General features: G+C 41.4%; 1 protein-coding gene across 4 annotated transcripts in view; it reads right to left on the bottom strand.

The window, feature by feature from the left end:
* Window positions 1–74: 74 nt before the first annotated feature.
* fdxr (ferredoxin reductase) overlaps window positions 75–18,987 on the bottom strand; it is a 22,441-nt gene continuing 3,528 nt past the window's right edge. The window contains exons 3-13 of one of the 4 annotated variants that reach the window (XR_003039162.2): window positions 16,153–16,248; window positions 11,248–11,370; window positions 11,049–11,162; window positions 10,820–10,921; window positions 9,551–9,658; window positions 7,385–7,469; window positions 4,581–4,780; window positions 4,336–4,507; window positions 4,090–4,263; window positions 3,203–3,361; window positions 2,689–3,110 (exon numbers count right to left, since the gene is read on the bottom strand). Coding sequence is in view for 3 of the 4 variants with exons in the window: in XM_017416074.3 (XP_017271563.1) it covers window positions 1,579–1,709; window positions 4,090–4,263; window positions 4,336–4,507; window positions 4,581–4,780; window positions 7,385–7,469; window positions 9,551–9,658; window positions 10,820–10,921; window positions 11,049–11,162; window positions 11,248–11,370; window positions 16,153–16,248 (1,305 nt within the window). In the remaining variant the exon portion in view is untranslated. The other 3 variants (XM_017416074.3, XM_025005927.2, XM_025005928.2) reach the window with 3 other exon arrangements.

Genomic DNA, 18,987 nt, shown 5'->3' on the forward strand with positions numbered 1-18,987 from the left:
ACTGATTTTAATCTTTGAATAATCCTCAATACATGAACGCAAATACTTCAACTGTGTACATACTTGCACAGCACTTATAGAGTACTTTAAACTGACACTAGGTGTAATATGCACAAGTTTTTTTTTTTGTACAGATAAATTATTAACAAACAACTAAAAAACATTAAAAAACACCTACAAGAGCTCAGGCTTTTAGGTATTCTGAAAAACGCATTCAGAACCGTCACAGCGGACGTTATTATTGAACGCAATGCAGGTGCCGACGACGCTGTGGGAAGCAGGGGGGCGGAGGGTGCTGCAGCACTGCCCCGACAGACGCCACAGAACGAACTTGTCCAAACACGCGCAGATGCGGAGAGATTGTGTCGATTTTGTTGAAACGACGCTTCATTTCATGTGAAAAGTGGTTCGCTTAGAAGCAAAGTGTCTCGTTTATGTCTGCAGCGTGTGACGGAGGAAAGAAGAAAAACTGAAAATAAACCATTTTGTTGTTTAGTTTACTAAGATATGCTAAAATAACACGGACAGATTTGTTGGTAGCCTTAAAGAGTCAATTTTTCTTTGCGTTATAGTCATGATTCAAGATTTTCAGTAGTACCACAGATGAATTCAAGCTTTTTTTTTTTATTTGTCAGCCTGTTTAAAGGGAACAAACAGCCACTGAGTAGTTTGGTCTAATTGTGTGCACCCACCACTCTGAATATGGAGCGAAAGCAAAGAGCTCAGAAAGAAGAATACAGATATCCATGTTCAAGGTGAAGGCTACAAGATTATCTCCAAGCAGCTCCGTGTTCCTCTAAACACAGCTGGCAATATTATTAAAAAGGTTTAAGGCTCATTGGGAGCGTAGCCAACCTCCCGGGACGTGGACGCAAGAGGAAATGCGACCCCGGGTTGTTCACATAAATAGTGCTGATGGCAGAAAAAGAGCCAAGAAAAACCATTCAAGCAGAACTTCCAAGCTCAACGTTTGTCACCTTCTGATCCGTCCCATTTTGAATCATAACGAGCTTCATGGAGGAAGAACCTACAGGGTCCCAAAAAAAACAAAAAAACAAACATACTGGAATTCAGCCAAAATACATAACAAGTCCCAAAGTTTCTGGGCCTGACGAGACAAAACTGGAGCTTTTTGGCTCCACTCACATTTGTGTTTTTTTTTTTGTTTTTATTATTATAGTGGGGTGTCAACAAATCTACACGTCTTTTAAATTCTAAGAATATTTAGATAATTACTTTAGTTTTAGAACTTTCGTACTGCAAAATTATACGACCAATTAAAACCCACAAAAAGTGACCAGAGGCATGATTTTTGATTAGTAGATATTGTCTGTTCAGAGTCTACAGTGGATTTAAACACAGTAAAAGCCGAATAACAATAAAAAAAAAATTAGCATAATGTGCGCAGTGTGCATGGAATAAATAAAAATCCCATTCGGGCCATAAAAACCTTTACGTTGTATATTTTTTTAATGACTCCGCTGATACTGGAGTCCGCGCTGTAGTTTTCCAGTCTCCTACATGCAGCTCGTCCCTCAGACTCCTGAGCTCACTGACTGTTTCTGTGCATCGCCACAGTCACGTCTGGGCCACCTTCAGCATTTCTTCCACACTCAGCAGTTTCTCTCGGGGTTTCCCACAGGCCTCCCCCCTCCTCATCTCCACGCTGTCGATCTTCTCCCACTTTGAGAAAGTCACCGCTTTCACTCCTACACAGGGAGGCAGGGCGAACACAAATGAAAGAGGGAAAGAAAACAAGCAGGATAATATATAAACTCCACTCATCATGGAAATTGATGTCACTTTAACTTTGGGATTTTATTGATTTATTCTTTCGGAATATACAACATACAAGTTCAATGATTAAAAAAAAAAACAAGAATTGGGTGTAAAAGTCTCTAGAAAACTCTTTAACTAGACAAGGCCAAGGCCTATTAACTTCACATTAGTGATCATGATTGAGTGCAGCTAGTTGTTTCCTTTCATACAGCGGTGGGTAACAGCGAATTAAAACCGAAGCAACAAGCACGCAGGTAAGAACCACAATCATGTAAAGCAGCAGGAAGTTGTAAAAGGATTAAAGAACAATGACCGTAAGATGACGGGACTGAAGGAAATGCCGTTTCAATAATAAGGAAACACTGGAGGCAGGTGTAAAAATATAGACTATACAAATCATAAAAATGGATTCTAAAATCTAAATCTTGAAACACCAAGACACTAAAATAACCTGGATGGAGGTAAAAGGGAAAAAAGTCAATACTGTTTCACTAAAAATCATTTCAAAGTAATTAAGACTTAAGTAAAACAAGTAATTAAAATAAACTCTTAATTATAGTACAATAAGAGTCCAACTAAAAGTACAATACAACCAAAAGATAAAATGAACAAACTCTCTTAAAGTTATGAATAAATCATTTAAAAAGGTCAGACTGAACAGGTGAGTCGATGCAGCTGATCTCAGGTCGTCAGGACGTTACACTCCTATATGTTCACACTGCAGATCTTAATGCTTTATTACAATGTTTTTGCGTGGTTGTTGACGTTACATTTTAAATGTGACCTCCATCAGTCTCCAGTGTGAACAGTCTCCAGTTCCCGAAACGAAGAGGCTGTGATGTCACACTCTGCACGCTGAGTTTACAGAATTAAATATGGACGCCATGAGTGTCCGGGGCCAACTGTACATCCAAATGGTAAAAGATAAAAGAGGATGAAGAAGAAAAAGAGAGCAAATGTTAACAATGAGCTTTTTTGGAGCTGTGGCTGCTACCTCTGTGTGGATGCAGAGTCTGAGCCAAGATGGGAGGGACTTTGACGTGAGGGACCTCCGTCCTTTCATTCGACATGAACGTTTACACTGAGGTCACTTTGAAAAACATCGGCTATGTATCCGATTCAGTACCACATACAGAAAAGACCAGGGTTGGATATGAAACAATCGGATACGTGTCGTATAGGGGCACAAAAATCGGAACGGGGTGGCATTTACCTGCAGTGTGAATTGTACAACTCTACACTCAGATTGGCACTTCTATATACTCACACACTCCTCTTAGGAAGAGCATCCTGCAGGTCATAAAAGTGTGGACTAACGTCTCTGCATTGGTCTAGGAGAGAAATGGAAGAAGTTTTTCCTGATAACAAAATGGGATCCGTGGAACATTTTTAACGTGGTGTGCGAAACTCAAACCAGACTCACGTTTGTTGACGTGATCTGAAGGATTCACCGCCAGAGCTCAGAGTCGCGCTCCAACTTTCCCTCTTTGAGTATAAGTGCCAACTGTTTAAAACCTCTGTTTTGTCCCAACTGAGCTGGAGAAAACTTCCTACCATCCACGACGTAAGATCTAAAACACAGCTAAAAAAAAAAAAAAAAAGGGCATCGATTGATCGTGGGTCATCGGGAAACGGGAACATAAAGCCCTGAAAACTGATGCTGCGTTGCCTGATGACGTTTCCCCGTGGCAGCATGCAGCGACTGACAAGTGTAGGGCCTAAAAATGATCCCTGTGGAGCTCCGTATTTTAAGTTTATAATGTTTAGATGACGAACTACTTGGACCTACAAAGAATTCCCTCTGCCAGATCAGTTAATCCATTTAAGCACAATTCCAAAAATGCTAAATAATCAGAGTCTGCCTACAAGGATATTGAGGTCAACGATGTCAAATGCTGTGGTTTGGTCTAATAATACCAGTACTGATGGTTTGTTTAAAGCCCTGTTATGTCTAGGATTATTTAAATCTTGCTGTCTCTGTGTTATGGTTGGACATAAAATCAGTAATGGTATTTTTGGGAAATGTCATGGGTATTAAAAATAAATAAATACTCATCCTGTCCCCCTCACATCCATCTTCTTATTTCAGTCCTATCATGTTTAATCTCCACAACAACTCTTCAAATCTAAACACAGGAGTACTTGTTATTGTTTGGAAACACAAGCATTCAAGTTTGGGCACGCAGCTGCACGTCGTTCTTTCGGCTTTGTTATTTTAGAGCGGCGCGTAAAGCTTAGGGGGAGCTGTTTACGGGACAAATCCGGAGGACCTGTTGGGACATGCTGAAGTCACCAACGACAGTAACGTACCTCGCTTTTCCAGCAGAGCACCGATGCTTTGTGAACCGGGCTTGGCGGCAGATACGTCCAACGTCCCCGAGTCCATGTCCTCTAGCAGGGACCTTGCCGTGTCAAAGCTGTTGTTCATTGTCGTGGCTATCACGCCTGTGGGGCCTGTTTTCAGCCAGCCGCTACAGTACAAACCTAAAGGGAACACCGAGTCGTCAGATCTGGTTATTTCTTGTTAAAGGGCTCATATTCGTAACGGTCACAAACCTGTGGCTTGGCGAACGCGGCCGTTGCTGTTTGGTACGATGGCTCTGCGGGAGTCGAACGGCACCGTGGGATCGATGGGGAGGCTTTTGTAGCCAATGCTGCTGATGACCAGCCCGCAGGAAACGTCCTCCACGTCTCCCGTGAGCACAGCCCGAGCTCCTTCTCCCGAACCCTGGTCAAAGAGCCGCTTTAGTTACAAATGACGGGCGGCGGCACAAAGAGCCACAGGCCTGACGGGTTCTCACCTCCAGCCTGCTGACAGCCAGTCGGATGCCGGCCGCTCTGCCGCGGCCAGGCTCGGCCAGGATTTCCACGGGGCTCCGGAAGAAGCGGAAGCCCCAGACGCGGGAGGCGCTCGCCCTCCTCCTCTGCTCCTTCTCCCCCGGCGTCTCCACGGCGGTCTTCAGCATCAGCTCTGTCAGGCGCTTCCTGGGCCTCGGCAAATCTGACGGAGCGGAGACGGTGCCGTTTCAAAACCTGCCTTCACATTTCAGTGCAACTAGTCCCAAAGTATAGAAGATATAGTTTAAAAAAGTTGATAAACTGAATGTGTTACATGAGAAACAAATGCAGAAAACAGAACAAAAACAGGAAATGTCATATAAGTGTCATATTCAGGGAGGGCTAGTATAAGTGGGCAAAGTCCTGCCTGGTGTTTACAATAAAAATGTTAAAAATACCTAATAAACACAAATTAAACATATCGTATCACATTTTATGACATCTACAACAAAACTGGAGCCAAACAGTCTCGATTAAACCCCAGAGTCTGTCTTAGGGGCTAACCTTTCACTGCCCCGATCATTGAATGTAATTTTATGGTACAGAATGATTGACAGCAGTCTTGTCCCGCCCCCCTTGGTTTTCTGCTCATTTAGTTCAGCCCAGGGTCAGCCCAAGGCCGTCAGCCAGGGTGGCTGAAGCCTGAGGGTGGATGCTCAGTAACGTGCCTCGAGCGCGAGTGTATGTGGGCGTGGTTTGGCGTAGACTGAATAGTTACTACGGCGACCAAGATAAACACAAACAAGGTGGATTATTTAATTTCTCACCCGTTTTTCTTAATGTCTTTGGGGGGGAAAACCCGTAAGTGAAGAGGTTCGGGGGCTGATAGAACAAAGGATATTCAAAAAAGGAAAAGCAGGAAAATCAAAGTTTTTCTGTGACCTGGTTTCAGTGAAAGGACTGGTTAACAGCCAGCGGAGCTAACAAATCTTCAGCGAGGTGGTTATTAACCTTTTTGTATCCCAGAAAAGTTGTCGGAGTGAGCTTCTGTTTAAATAAGGTAGGCTTCATTAAAAAATAAAAATAAAAAAGCACTTTTCAATATTGCATGTCTTGTTTGATTTGATTTCATCAATGTGATTAGTAATTGTGTCAAGGAGTGTGGTGCCGTGTTATTAAAGCTGTTTGACTGGAAAAAAACTCAACTGAAATAATGAAATAATGCAGGAGAACAACTGACAGAGGCTCTGTGTGAGCTTGGTTTTTGGTGGTGGTTTGTTGTAAGGTTGTCTTTGTGCTGAAAAAGAACAATGTCAATTTATAGCAGCTTTTCTTTATTTCAAATTGGATGCTTCTGTTGTTGGAATCCAAACTGCAGCGTTTTAGCCGCCACTGGTCATATTGCAAAATATAGGTCTACGGTTTTCAAACTGTGGTACAAGTACTACTGGTGATACTCAGTCCTTCCAGTGGTACTTCTAGTGATAGCTGGTATCCATTATTTACACGGTCATAAACTGAACTGGGATGTAAAACTAAGAAGTAGAAAGGAGTGGACTTATTTATGCACACTACTACTAGTGTATAAATAGAGATTTTTTTGTCACGTGTTCCTACATTTCACATCAGAGGATGTATATCTGCAACAAACACTTAATGTGTCTGCTCTCGCTAGGTTTGTACACCAGCGTTTATTATCGCTCGCCGCCTGTACGGTAATCGCCTCTGTGTAGCAAAATATCTAAAGAATCACAAGTCAAAATTGAATGAAACCTGGAATGTAATCACCGGATTTACAGCTACACCCGTTAACTTTTGGAGTCGACTCAATTAAAAACAAGCAAAGCCAGTTTTACAGATGCCGAGCTAAAGCCTGGTGTCGTAGCCGAGAGTCCTCCCCGACACGTATTCCGAGCACCAGTACGTCAGACTCAGCAGGCGGCACGCACGCAAATGCCACTGTCATTCTTTGAACACCCTTAATTGATCATCAACACCCTGAGTCACAAACAGTCGCCACAGCGGGTTTCCTGTAAATTTCCGATCTCACTGATAAGGTCGATGCAAAGAAAACTAGCGGCCACATGCATGTTCGACGCGGTGCTTTTTTTTTTTTTTCACGCAAGATAAAATCGATGCTTCGTGTGTCGTCGTACATGCGCGATGAGCCGGCGTGGTTTGTGTGTTTGCGTCTGCCGAGTTCACGGCGACCGAACGAAGTCGTTTAATCATTAATAATAAATATAGAAAGTTCCATCTTTTGCATTGTTTTCTTAAAAGTCACGTAGCTGCCGTGACAACAAGCCTGACGTCGCCGCAGCACATGTTTAGCAGCGCTGAGAAAAAGTCACATAAAGCCCGTCAGCTTTAAATACCATCCCTCCCCCCGACAATAATCAAGGTTCTGAGAATCATCTGAGTGCAGATGTCAAGGAGGCCGTCATCAGGGCTGAAGGTTGGGCCCCACTCTTCTGATCTGCAGCTTTTAAAACACCTGCACGTCAGCTGGGCTTGTTTTTCTTTTCTTTTTTTCTGACTGGTGAGCTGTTTCCGTTCACCTCACAGAAGACGGGCTCTGCAGTGTGCTTCAGCTGGTAACCACAACATGTTTCCATGTGGCAGTTTCAAAAGCTTCTGCTCTCATCAGACACTTAATTCTCACCAACTCTCGTCCGGCGTGAAGTAAGAACGCGAGATATTTACTTTTAGTACCGTCAGAGCCGACTGATAGATTAATCACATTTTGTTTTTATTACTTCAATAGCTGAAAACAACTTTAGAGTCATTATGGAAAAAAAAAAAAAAAAGATTTTCACGTGTTTCTCACCTTTGAGAGCTTCTGTGACACCTTCAAAATCAGCTGCCACCATCTCAGGCCTGCTGTCTGGCAGGTTCACCATTTCTCTGAGCTCCTGTTTGTAAAATAAAAACAAACAATGACACCACAAAGTCGGATTTTCAAAGCTACAATTATTGAATTTTAAAGAATTTTAAGGTTTTGGTGGGTGGGTGTTTTTTTGTCTGGGTGCTTTGGTTTCCTCCTAAAACCTAGAACTTAACAGATTATCTTTCTCCATTAATTGTTTTATTCATAAACTTTTAATCATAAATTTTAAGCTGAGAAATTGCATCTTTTTTTTTTCCAAAAATGCAATGTGAATGCTGAGAGCTGAATGACTGTGACATTTAATGAAGAAGCTAAAACTGAGTTGTTAAAGCTAGAATGAACAGAAAACTAGCTAAAAGCTAAAAAGGAGGAAAAAACACTAGCTAAAGCCAAAAGAAGCAAATGCTAGCTATAAAACCGAAACAGCTAAAAGCAGAAAACGGTAACTTACAGCAGTATGAGGCTAGCTAAATGCAAAAGTAGCAAAAGGCTAGCTATAAGCTAGAAATAACAAAATGCTAAGTAAAAGTAGCAAAACACTGGCTAAAAGTACAAAAAGGCTAGCTAGAAGCTAAAAATAGCAAAAAATGACTAAAAGCCATAAAGGTTAGCTAAAAGCTAAAAGCAAAGCATTGCAGAACAGTAGCTAGAAATTAAAAGTAGCATAAGAAGATAAAAGCAGAGTAAGCATGCTGAACAATAAGCTGAATGCTTTGGAAGGAACTAATAAGACCTCAGTGGAAAATATTTGCAAATAAAGTTCGATATTTTGACAAGTCTGTAAGTTACAAAAAGTAAAAGTCACAGCGGCCATCTTCTGAAGGAGCTGAATGTTTTGATATATGAACGGCTAAAATAGCACTAAGTATGCAGAATGAGCTAGGTTGGAAACAGTGCGAACGTTGAATTAGCATTCACACTATTATTAGCCAAAAGATAACAAATCTCCAAATAACTCTTCCAAAACGATATGGTAAACAGTTCAAATGAAGAGGCTACAAAAAAAAATATGACTAAAAGTTAGACATTAGGTAAAAAGCTTCTTATCTTAATTAGTCATTTTTACGTCGGCTGTCTAGCGGGGCCTGGGTACTTTTAGAAATTTCGGTACCGTTAGTTTTAGCATTGTCATGTTTTACCTTATTTAGCCTTCCTGTACATTTAGTTTAGTTTACTTTATCTTAGCTCATATTTTAGATATTGTTAGATTCCTAATTGTTGTTTAGTTCAGCTTCAATTTTATCATGATTTTATTTAGATTATTTTAGCTACTATTTTGACTGTCTCAGCTCATGTTTAGATATGTTTAGTTTCATGATTTTACATAGGTTCATGATTGATGTTTTTACTTCTGTCTTTATATCTGATTAGGATTTCATTTAGATTATTTTAGCTACTATTTTGACTGTCTCAGCTCATGCTTAGATATGTCAGGTTTCATAGTTTTATTTATATTATTCTATATTCCATTTAGATTGTACATGATTGATGTGTTTTTCATTTTTTGTGTTTGATTATGTACCTGCTGTATTGGATTCTGTTTTTGCTTCTGTTGTAAAGCGCTTTGGATCGCCTTGTTGCTGAAAAGTGCTATATAAATAAATCTCACTTCACTTCACTAAAAGCAGTGAATGAATTGTTGAACTGTTGAGAACAGCTTAAAGCTGTGTATAAAGGTCTGAATTCATTAACTAAACCTGACAAATACAGTTGGAATAATTCGCTACGCAAGTTCTCGTGGCATTTGGAACACGACGGCTGAACGAGGTGTGGGAGGTCAGACGGTAAATTTGTGAGGCGAAGGGTTGTCAGGAGACATCGTTGCCTCTTTAAAAAACAAAATGGCAGCACGGCTTTGGTTCGCAAAGCTTCACACGAATGAACCACAAGGGTTTAACCAGATAAGGCCAAAGTTCAGCTGTTTGACCAGAACTCGCAGCAGGAAATAAAAACACCCCACACTAACCGGCAGCACGGTTGTGGAGGTGTGATAATTTGGGCTTGTTTTGCAGCCGCAGGACTTGGGCACCTCACAGTCGGCGTTGGGCGTGGATTTTTTTTTTTTTTTTTCCGAAATAAAGACGCCGTTTATCTTCTGACACACACCTTGATTGTGCAAGCGACCTGCATGGGCCCCCTCCTCCCAACAATCAGCACCCTGCGGATCTGACTCTGTGCCAGGGCTTCCAGGGCTGGCTGAGTGATGTCGGTTTGCTGCGGAAAAACAACACGTTTCAAGACAACAACCTGGGCACTGTAAGTGATTCTTCTGAGTTTCTTTTATTATATCTGGTCCAGTATGCACACAGTTATACGAAATTAGTAACAGTCCAATAAAATGTTCCTCAAACTAATTATTCCCATGACTTCCCACTGCATTATTCTTACTGAGACTATTTGTGATCAGCTGTTAGAGGCACAATATGATATTTGATAGCTATAAATTTTTAAATTAAAGGTCGAGTTTGTTCCCAGTGCAGGTTGGACTCCACCAGGGTGTTCATGGACAGCAGCTCAAGGCCCAGTGGTCGAAAGGAGGGCGTCTGCTTTTAGACACCTCAGGGTCTCAGCCTTCTTTTCGCGGACGATGTGGCTCCTGCTGCCGTCCTTGGACCGTGACCTTCAGCATGCACTGGGGAGCGTTAACAGATGGGACGAGAGACAGCTTCTCTAAGTTTGAGGCCATGGTTCTCAATCGGGGAGGAAAATAAAAAGAAAGAAAAAAGTGGAATGCTCCTCCTGAGTCGGAGATGAGTGTCGCATTCAGGAGAGTTTAAGTATTTGGGAGTGTTGCTTACAAGGAGCTGAGCTAAAAGACAAAGCTCCTTATTTACTGGTCTAGCTACCTTCCAACCCTCTTTTATGGTCATGAGGTATGGATCGTGACAGAAAGAACAAAAATCCAAATATAAGTGGCTGAAATGAGCTTCCTCTAGCTTGATTTGGGTTCAGCCTGAGAAATACAATCAGGAGCTCCTTCAGCTCTTGAAGTAGATAAGCTGGCTGGCTGGATGGGCAACTCTTCAATATATTTTATATAAACAGACACATGCTATAGCATAAGGCATCACAGGGTCATATAATCATGCTCATACTGGTCCATTACTGTAAAAACATCCATTTCCATCCTAATTTCACATAATAAACGCATCTAATTAACCTTACCAAACACACAAATGGCTGTAACTTAGTCATTTTTACAGATGCTGACTTAAAATTTGGTATGATAGTGGACGAGAGTCATCCCAAACCCACGCTCCGAGCTCTAACAAGTTGTGCAGGATGTTTGTTTAGAAATTTGTGATGCGAGGCGGAAGGTAAGAATGAACTCCTTCAAGGAATGCCACTTTCATTTTAAGCCTGCGTGTTCCTCACCTTTAAAACGTCTACAGGACACAGCAGTATTCTTGCCACGTCTAAGGCCACGTTGCCTTGTCCCAGAACAACGGCCGTTTCGCAGCTCAGGTCTGGACTGAGCTGAATCAAAGATGTACGGAGAAGAAGAAGAAAGTTGGGTGAGAGGCAAAGACGGGCAGAAATACGTTTGATTCGCTCGCTCTGACGTGACTCAAAAGAAGAAAAAAAAAACGTTTATCGAGCACACCTCCTGACAGCTGGGCAACCCATTATACCAGCCGACAAAGTCTTTGGCTGAGTACACACCGGCTAAGTCCTCTCCGGGCACCCCTACACTCCGGTTTCCCTCGGCCCCGTAACTCTGTGGGACAATTTACACAAAGGAAAAATGTTATTCTGAGCATGCATTCAACTCTTATGCTACAGGGGTATCTTTGTGTTCTCACCAGTATGATGGCGTGGTAGGCTTGTTGCAGCTCAACGACACTTACGTCCTTCCCAACATTTACGTTGCCATAGAAACTACAGCGTGAATGTTTGGCTGTTTGCGTGAAGGTGTTGATGACATTCTGATAAGAGACGATAAAAGCAAAACAAAAACTGATTAATAGTCTGTGCGCACTGACCAGAGGGAATGAATCTATCCAACACCGTGACAACTGATGGGTTTGGTTTTGAATGGCTCCACTGAGGACTTGCATATTTTGAAACATACCCCTAGTGGCTGCAAATAGAATTGCACTTTAATCTAGCTCTGTGGATGGGTTAGACGTGAGGCCCTTTGTGGCCTTTGCCCATGGGATGGACTCGGCCGTGCTCAGGTCGACCCAGCGTGCGTTCAGACCTTTTCCTCTGGTTCCGGCCACTTTCAGCTCGCTTCTTTGAACCTCCTCGGCCGACCTTCCAAGCAAGCCAAGTCGAGCTGAAGATTTGAGGTCGACTGACCGTAGGCCACTGATTGGCCAGAGAGCGATGTCAATCATGAGAGTGTATCCTTCATAAGAAACCCACCATTTTTTAAACCTTGCAACCGCAGCATCCGTTTTTAATGACATTGTTTTTGTTAAAATACGCAATACATCTATTAAGTGGCAACAAGTTGACCAACACTGTAGTACTATGAGGAGGTGCAGACGTTTCAGAGGGAGTTAGACCAAATGGACTCCATTTACAGCACACGTGTCAATCTCAAGGCCCGGGGGCCAAATCCGGCCCTCTGTAACATTTCTTCCGGCTCCCAAGATAATGTTTAGATTTAATTAGATCCGGCTCTCTAGTCTGGGACAGCTCGAGTCTCTGATCCTTATTTTGCTTAAAAAAACCTGAGCCTAATAAGTGAAGTTTTCTCTTGACAGTGACTTAGAAGCCAACATTATATAGTTGTAATTTCTGTATGATCAGGTTTTTGTTGCAAGGCTTTTAAAAAAAAAATCAGTTTTAATGTTAAAAAATTCATTTAAAAGCTGAGTGAGGCGTAAGAAATGACTGATAATGATGTGCTTTTTGAAGTTTGATCTATTTGTCTGTGTTCATTAAAGTCTGTTTGCTCTAAATTCTGTATATTCTGTAACTGGGAAAAGGTCATTGATATTTCCATATGAATGATTAGACATAATACATCTAAAACCAAGGTTAATTTATGTAATTTTTAATAAACATTGATCGTGATTGGCCCTTGGCTAGGACCAAATTTTTAATTTTGGCCCCCTTGCGTCACTGGGTTTGACACTCCTGATTTACAGGCTCCAAACGGCAAAGGGAAGGTGGCCTCGACTCGGCCACTGCATTTTTGCAAACCGTGCAGAGAAACGTTGAGTGTTTTGTGACTTTATTTCACTTACTCACCCACTGGTGGTAAGTTTCAGGCAGCTGCGCTACGACGGTCCACCCACATCGAGGCTGCAAACCACCGAGACCGTGTAAACCAGAGTCGGGTTGAGTTAGGGTAAAGCCAGTTGTGCTGAGTCTGGACAGCCAAAAACAGCTTTACTTTATATGTCTTTAACTTTTGGAATTAACCTGACTGAAGATGGCCGCCACAGCTAAGCAACCCTAGCAGACACAAAAACGGCTAGTTTTTCTTCCAGCCAGTTGTACAGATATCGAGCTAAAATTTGGTGAGGTAGAAGCTGAGCATCAACACAGAATGCTACACATTGCAGGAACCTTCTGCCTAAAACTTTGGCATTCCCTGCTGGAATCAACCTTGTCTGTCTGTTAGCAAAATATGTAATGAACCCTCAAACAAATGTTACCTGAGCATACTTTGAGCGCTAAAAATTGCACATCTTTGCTTAAAAAATTTGATTTTAACGGTTGGACTCACCCTTGGTTGTCTGTTCTCAAAACATTTCATGAACTACTGAATGGATTTGAAAGAAACTCAAAAAAATAATCATTGGATGTACATCTTTAACTGAAACCATTGGAGTCAGATTAACAGATACTGAACTAAAGTCTCTAACAGATCAGATGAGATTTTACGATACTGTACAAGACTGACTCTAACGTTACTTTAGAGGGTTGATCAAACCAGCTTTTACTCCGTCAGTTCTCATCGTAAAGTGATCTCAGTTCAAAACTCTGGCATGAAAGGCAGCAGGTGACACGGATTCATTCAAGGTCTTTAATAAAATGTAGACATTCTGATGGAGCTTAATGTCAGAAACGTCTGCCTTGGGGACGTTTTTCATTGACAGGACCTGTAGAACTGCTCAGAACGGAGAATAATGGATGGTTCCAAGAACAGGTGAACTTTGGAGAAAAGCCTGTTTTAGTTTCGGGGAAACCCTGAGACTGGGACAAAAGTTCAAGAGGAGACATTCAAAAAGTCCTGGGGTATTTTGGTCAAAAGTCAGGCTTCAGTCAAATTAGGAATACGTGGTGTGGTTTAAAGGTTGCTTTACACCATCGGAACCCATCCACCAAAAAGAATATGAAGTTGTGGCTTGAGGAATTCATTAAACGTGCTCATCTTAGAGTCATAATCACAGAGACTTGCTGTTGGAAACTTGGATGGAAACAATGGATTGACTTAAGCAGTGAATACTTCTGCACACTTGTATTTCAATTCCTTTACTATTATTTTTTAAATTTTGATTTAATTTTTTTTTTTTTTTTTTTTTACCTCTGCAGTGATTGGCATGTTGTGTAAATCACATTGCATAAGCTCTGCAAACGTTTATTGAGGTTGCAAGGCAAGAAATCAGACAGGAGTAAATACTTTCGCAAGATGCCGTGGGTTGATTTTTTTTTCTCTAATCCTACCAAGCTGGCTCCTCATTTGTAACAATTCACGCTATTGTTCCAGCTTTTTGCTAGAAAGAGCAACAAAAACTACCCGGATGACAGGACGATCGTAAATGGATAAAAAACGTCTTTTACGAACTTCCAAGAAACGAAAACATGTTCCTTCCTTGATGTTGTTAGGCTCTAGAATTCCTTTTTTAACAGAAGATTTTTTACAATTTTGTCACATTTTCAGACAAAAAAAAAAGAATAATTGAATGAACTGGATCTAAGGTCCATCACCTGAAGTCAGCTTTACATATACAATGGGATAAGTAAGTTTTTGATTTCCTGCTGGTTTTGTAAAAAAAAAAGAAATATTTTAATTTAAATTTTACTGGAAAGAGATAGAACATCACACACACACTAAAACTCAGCCAGTTTTGGCTCCCCCAGTTCGGTTATGTGCCCATGTGACACACAGATTCCAACCAATCTATCAGTTATAGACCTGATCTTAAAGTGTGCCCGTCCGCGCAACCAGCTTCTTCCATTCCAACTTCTCCACCACCATGGGTAAGATCAAAGAGCTGGCAAAGGACGGGGCGTCAGGAACAAGACAGTCCACGAGGCTTCAATGGGCTACAAGACCATCAGCAAGAAGCTGGGTGAGAAGGCCACAACTGGTGGTGCAATTACTCATGAATGGAAAACAAATATATCAAATGTGCATCGATCGCTCTCAGTCTGGAGCTTCATCAGAGATCTTCCCCCATGAGCTGGGGATGATGGTGGTGAAAGGTGAGGGATCGGTCCACAGCGCCGCAGGAGGAGCTTGTTAATGATTTGAAGACAGCTGGGACCGCAGTGACCAAGAACACAATTGATAACACTCACTGCTCATGGAAGTGCATGTACAGGTTAGATGAGACCCTTTGGCATCAACTCAACCAACTGTGTTTAGAGAAGGAAGATGAGCATGACTCAAATTCGGCGGGGGTGTTTCTGGGGTGGAGGACAACTTCATCGAGTTGAGGGGCCGATGTACAAGGCCGTGTACCTTTAGTATCTTGGCTGAAAGCATTTCCCCTCAGCCAGAACACTTCCAGTTTGACACTGACCTAAAACATACCACCAAGGCAACAAAGGAGGGACTAAAAAAAAAAACACATTAAGGTCATGGAGCAGCCAAGCCAGTCTCCAGACCTCAGTTCTGTAGAAACTCTCTGGGGTAAATTGAAGATTTGAATCGTTTCTGTAAAGAGGAGTGGGCCAAAAGCCCTCCTGGGATGTGTGCAAACCTGATGAACCAACTACAAGAAACATCTTAAAGGTTTCTTCATCAAGCGCTAAGTCATGTTTAATGCAGGACCAAAGGCTTATTTCATTCAATGACCTGTAGAAGTTTTCTGTAATGTTTTTTTTTTCTTCTGGACTTTAGTTGATATTCTGTCTCTTTGTATTAAAAGAAACAACATAAAACTAGAGATTGTTCATTTCTTTGAGTAAACTTAGTTATCAGTGTGTGTGTACCACAGTTTAGACACCTTCTGGTTTTGTCTTTATGAAATCACTGCACATCAATAAAAAGCCTCTACGGGCAAAAAAGAAAACCAACAAAGAAAACAATTATCCTGGAACGATGCATAGTCATGAAAAAGTTGTTGGTTGAGATCGAGATAAGATTGTAGTTTCGGGTAGCAGACTCAGCTCAGATGACAAAGAAAACCAACCTTGCTTATTCAAAGCATGAGATAAAAACGTTTGATAGTTTACGAGAATTCACACACTTGTATGCACTTAGAGTTTCACAGGGTCACCGTCTTTAACGCTAATGTGTTTACACAATTATTGCAAAGTGTGTGGTAAAAAAAACTTTCTGCTACAGAACATTTTTTGTCATGTTTCATTGTTCACTTAAAAACACTTCCTCGTCAGGCAAGTTGACTTTTAGTTTCAAATGCAAGCTGTGGCAACATTTCATATTCTTCCGGTATCGCCAACTACATCCGACAGGAACATGTATTCAGTGCATCCTAGGTCATGGAATGGGTCAGGGTTTCTTATTAGAAGAGAAGGATTTTCAGAAATGACTGTTAAATATCAGGGGGAGTAGACGATACCTTGACTTCAGGATGATCGGGGGCCACTCCAAACCGGACCAGTCCGAAGGGGACGGGCAGCCGCTCGTAAATGTCAACTGCAACATCTTGGCGAGCCTAAAAGGACAAGCAAATATATATATATATATATATATATATATATAAAACAAAAAAAAAAACAAATATTATACAGCGTCAAATGTTCAGTATGTTTCCATGCATTTAAAAGCACTGCCGCCACATTTACATTTACATTTAATGCGATCTGTTAGAGCTCAGAGCATGTTAAGGGGATGACTCCCGGCTACTATCGCACCGAATTTTAGCTCAATATCTGTCAAATTGACCAAGTTGCAGCCATGTTTGTATTCGCTAAGGTGGTTTAGATGTGGCATCCATCTTGAGTCTGGTTGATTCCAAACGCTAATCAAGGTAGGGTTAGGTCAGGAGTAGGCAATCCCGGTCCTCGAGGGCCACTATCCTTCAATGTTTTGTTTTGTTTTAAAGGGTCTGGAGTCCATCATTCTACAGAGATAAACATATTCCCAAGTGGTAAACAGATGTCAATCTTCCCAGGGAGATTGCTGGGAGAAACTGCAAGAAGTTCCATCTTAGAATCAGCAGAGTCTCAGTTAGCAGGGTAAAGGTTAAAGTTCCAGGACAATTAGAAAAAAAAACAAAAACTGAACAAGTATGGCCTGTTTAGAAGGGTTGGAATGATTGGAATTATTGTCCTCTCTTAAAGAACGTGGCAGCATGACTTCAGTTTGTAAAGCTCTATCTGAATGAACCACAAGACTTCTGGAACGACGTCCTGTAGACAGATGAGCCCAAAGCAGAGATGGTTACCCATAACACACAGCAGCCAGCCACGTTTGGAGAAAACCAAACACGTCAGATTAGCACAAACGCCTTATGCCAACTGTCAGGCAGAAGCACGGTGGTGGAAGGGTGATGATTTCCATGAACTCCTCTCTAGACCAAAGGATGCTGGAGTCAAACGTGAAACCATCTGTCTGACAGCTGAAAGTTGGACGAAAACTGCTCTAATTGTAAATAATCTGTCTCGCTGCTGAATGACGGACAAACTGATGAGCAGCAACAGCTGCTTCTCACTGCTGATGTCTTTCCATCTTGGCATTGTGTTAACTCAATCCTATAGAAGCAGCACAGGTGGACTTTCCCCATTTTGACTTTGTTTCGGTTTACTAATAATGACGTGGCGGAACCTGTTGTGTGTTTTTGTGCACTCCGGGGCAGATTTAATCAGCTTTAGGACCTGGTAAAGACCAGATTGTTTTCATTACGTCCTGATACGGAAATCTTGTTTTTTGCCCCCCCCCTACACATCTATAGGTCGCCTGGGGACTCTCCGTTCAGACGCTTGCTGCTCTTTCAGCGGTGTTTAAATAAATAAAGATTATGGCTCGTGTCTACAATGAAACAAAGACTTCAGCAATCAATCAATCAATCAATCAATCAAATTTTATTTGTATAGCACATTTCAAGGTGCTTTACATAATTAAAAAAACAAAAAAAAAATAAATAAAAAAAAATAAAAACAGCATGTGACATTGAATAAACAGTAACAGCAGAGCAAAGCCAGCTCTCGATGCAATGTCAACCTATCACTCCAGACCTGCCACACCTTCAGTCATCCGTCGAACGGATGCCCACACGAGATGCAATCTGACAAAGTGCAACAGGAAACAACTTGCAATCCTTGCTGCTCCGCTGAGTAGCCAGAATGTAAACGCAGGCCAAAATGTCTGCACTCTTACCGTTTTATCTTGTGTTTTAGTCGACTTTTTAAAATAAGAGGGGGTTTTATCTACAAGAAAGAAAAAAAATCTAAACAAAGCAGAGCTCAGTAATTAACAGTAAGGGTTCGTGTGTTATTTTGGATGTTGTGATTGCTGCATCTCTCCAGGTAAGACATCATGAAATGTTGATGCTACGTGAAGGATTCTTATGACAGCTAGACTTTATGGGATTATGGACATCAGGCAATGAGCTACTCTGCTTATTTTTATACAGCTGTTTCTGTCCATTACCCACGCTGCATTTTTCATCTCTCCCAAATGTAAAAAGGCAGAAACTAATTTTTTTTAGGAATATGTCAAACAGAATTGTATTGCCTGCAAATAAAGGTTTGTTTACAACATCTAGGGAACTTATTTATTTATTTTACTTTTTTTTTTCCTGTAAAGTTAGAAGAAAACAATCCCGAGGAGTTGTTCTCTCCCACGTTGAAAGCAGTTCCTGGACTGTTCTGGATGCCCGTCTTACTTTTACTGAGAAGATTACCATTAAACATGTTTTTGAATATTTTAATTCCTAGGTTTTACGCATCAGGATATAAAAGAAATGGTCCTGCAGTTACTCAAATCTAACGTCAAGCGTACAAAAACACTCAACAGGTTCCACCATGTCGTTATTTATTAAACAAGACCTAAGTCAAAACGGAAAAGTTGTGTGGAAAAGTCAATCCCAAATCCAGCCGCTTGTAGAACCTCCTTCAGCAGCAAGAACTCTCCTCGGACTTTTCTGTCTGACTTTATCCGTGTCTCATATGGTTGTGGAGAAATTCTGACCCAGTCTCTTTTTTTACAGCGTTGCTTCAGTTCTTTCAGGTTTGTTCAGCTCGTTAAAGGTCCCATCATACATTATATATATATATATATATATATACACCATCAGTCTCCTCCTCTACATGGATGACATCAAGCTGTATGCCAAGAGTGAGCGAGACATCGACTCACTGATCCACACCACCAGGATCTACAGCACTGACATTGGGATGTCATTCGGACTAGAGAAGTGCGGTCGGATGGTTACAAAGAGAGGGAAGGTCAT

The sequence above is a fragment of the Kryptolebias marmoratus genome, linkage group LG17 (genome assembly GCF_001649575.2).
Source record: "Kryptolebias marmoratus isolate JLee-2015 linkage group LG17, ASM164957v2, whole genome shotgun sequence".
Lineage (NCBI taxonomy): Eukaryota > Metazoa > Chordata > Actinopteri > Cyprinodontiformes > Rivulidae > Kryptolebias > Kryptolebias marmoratus.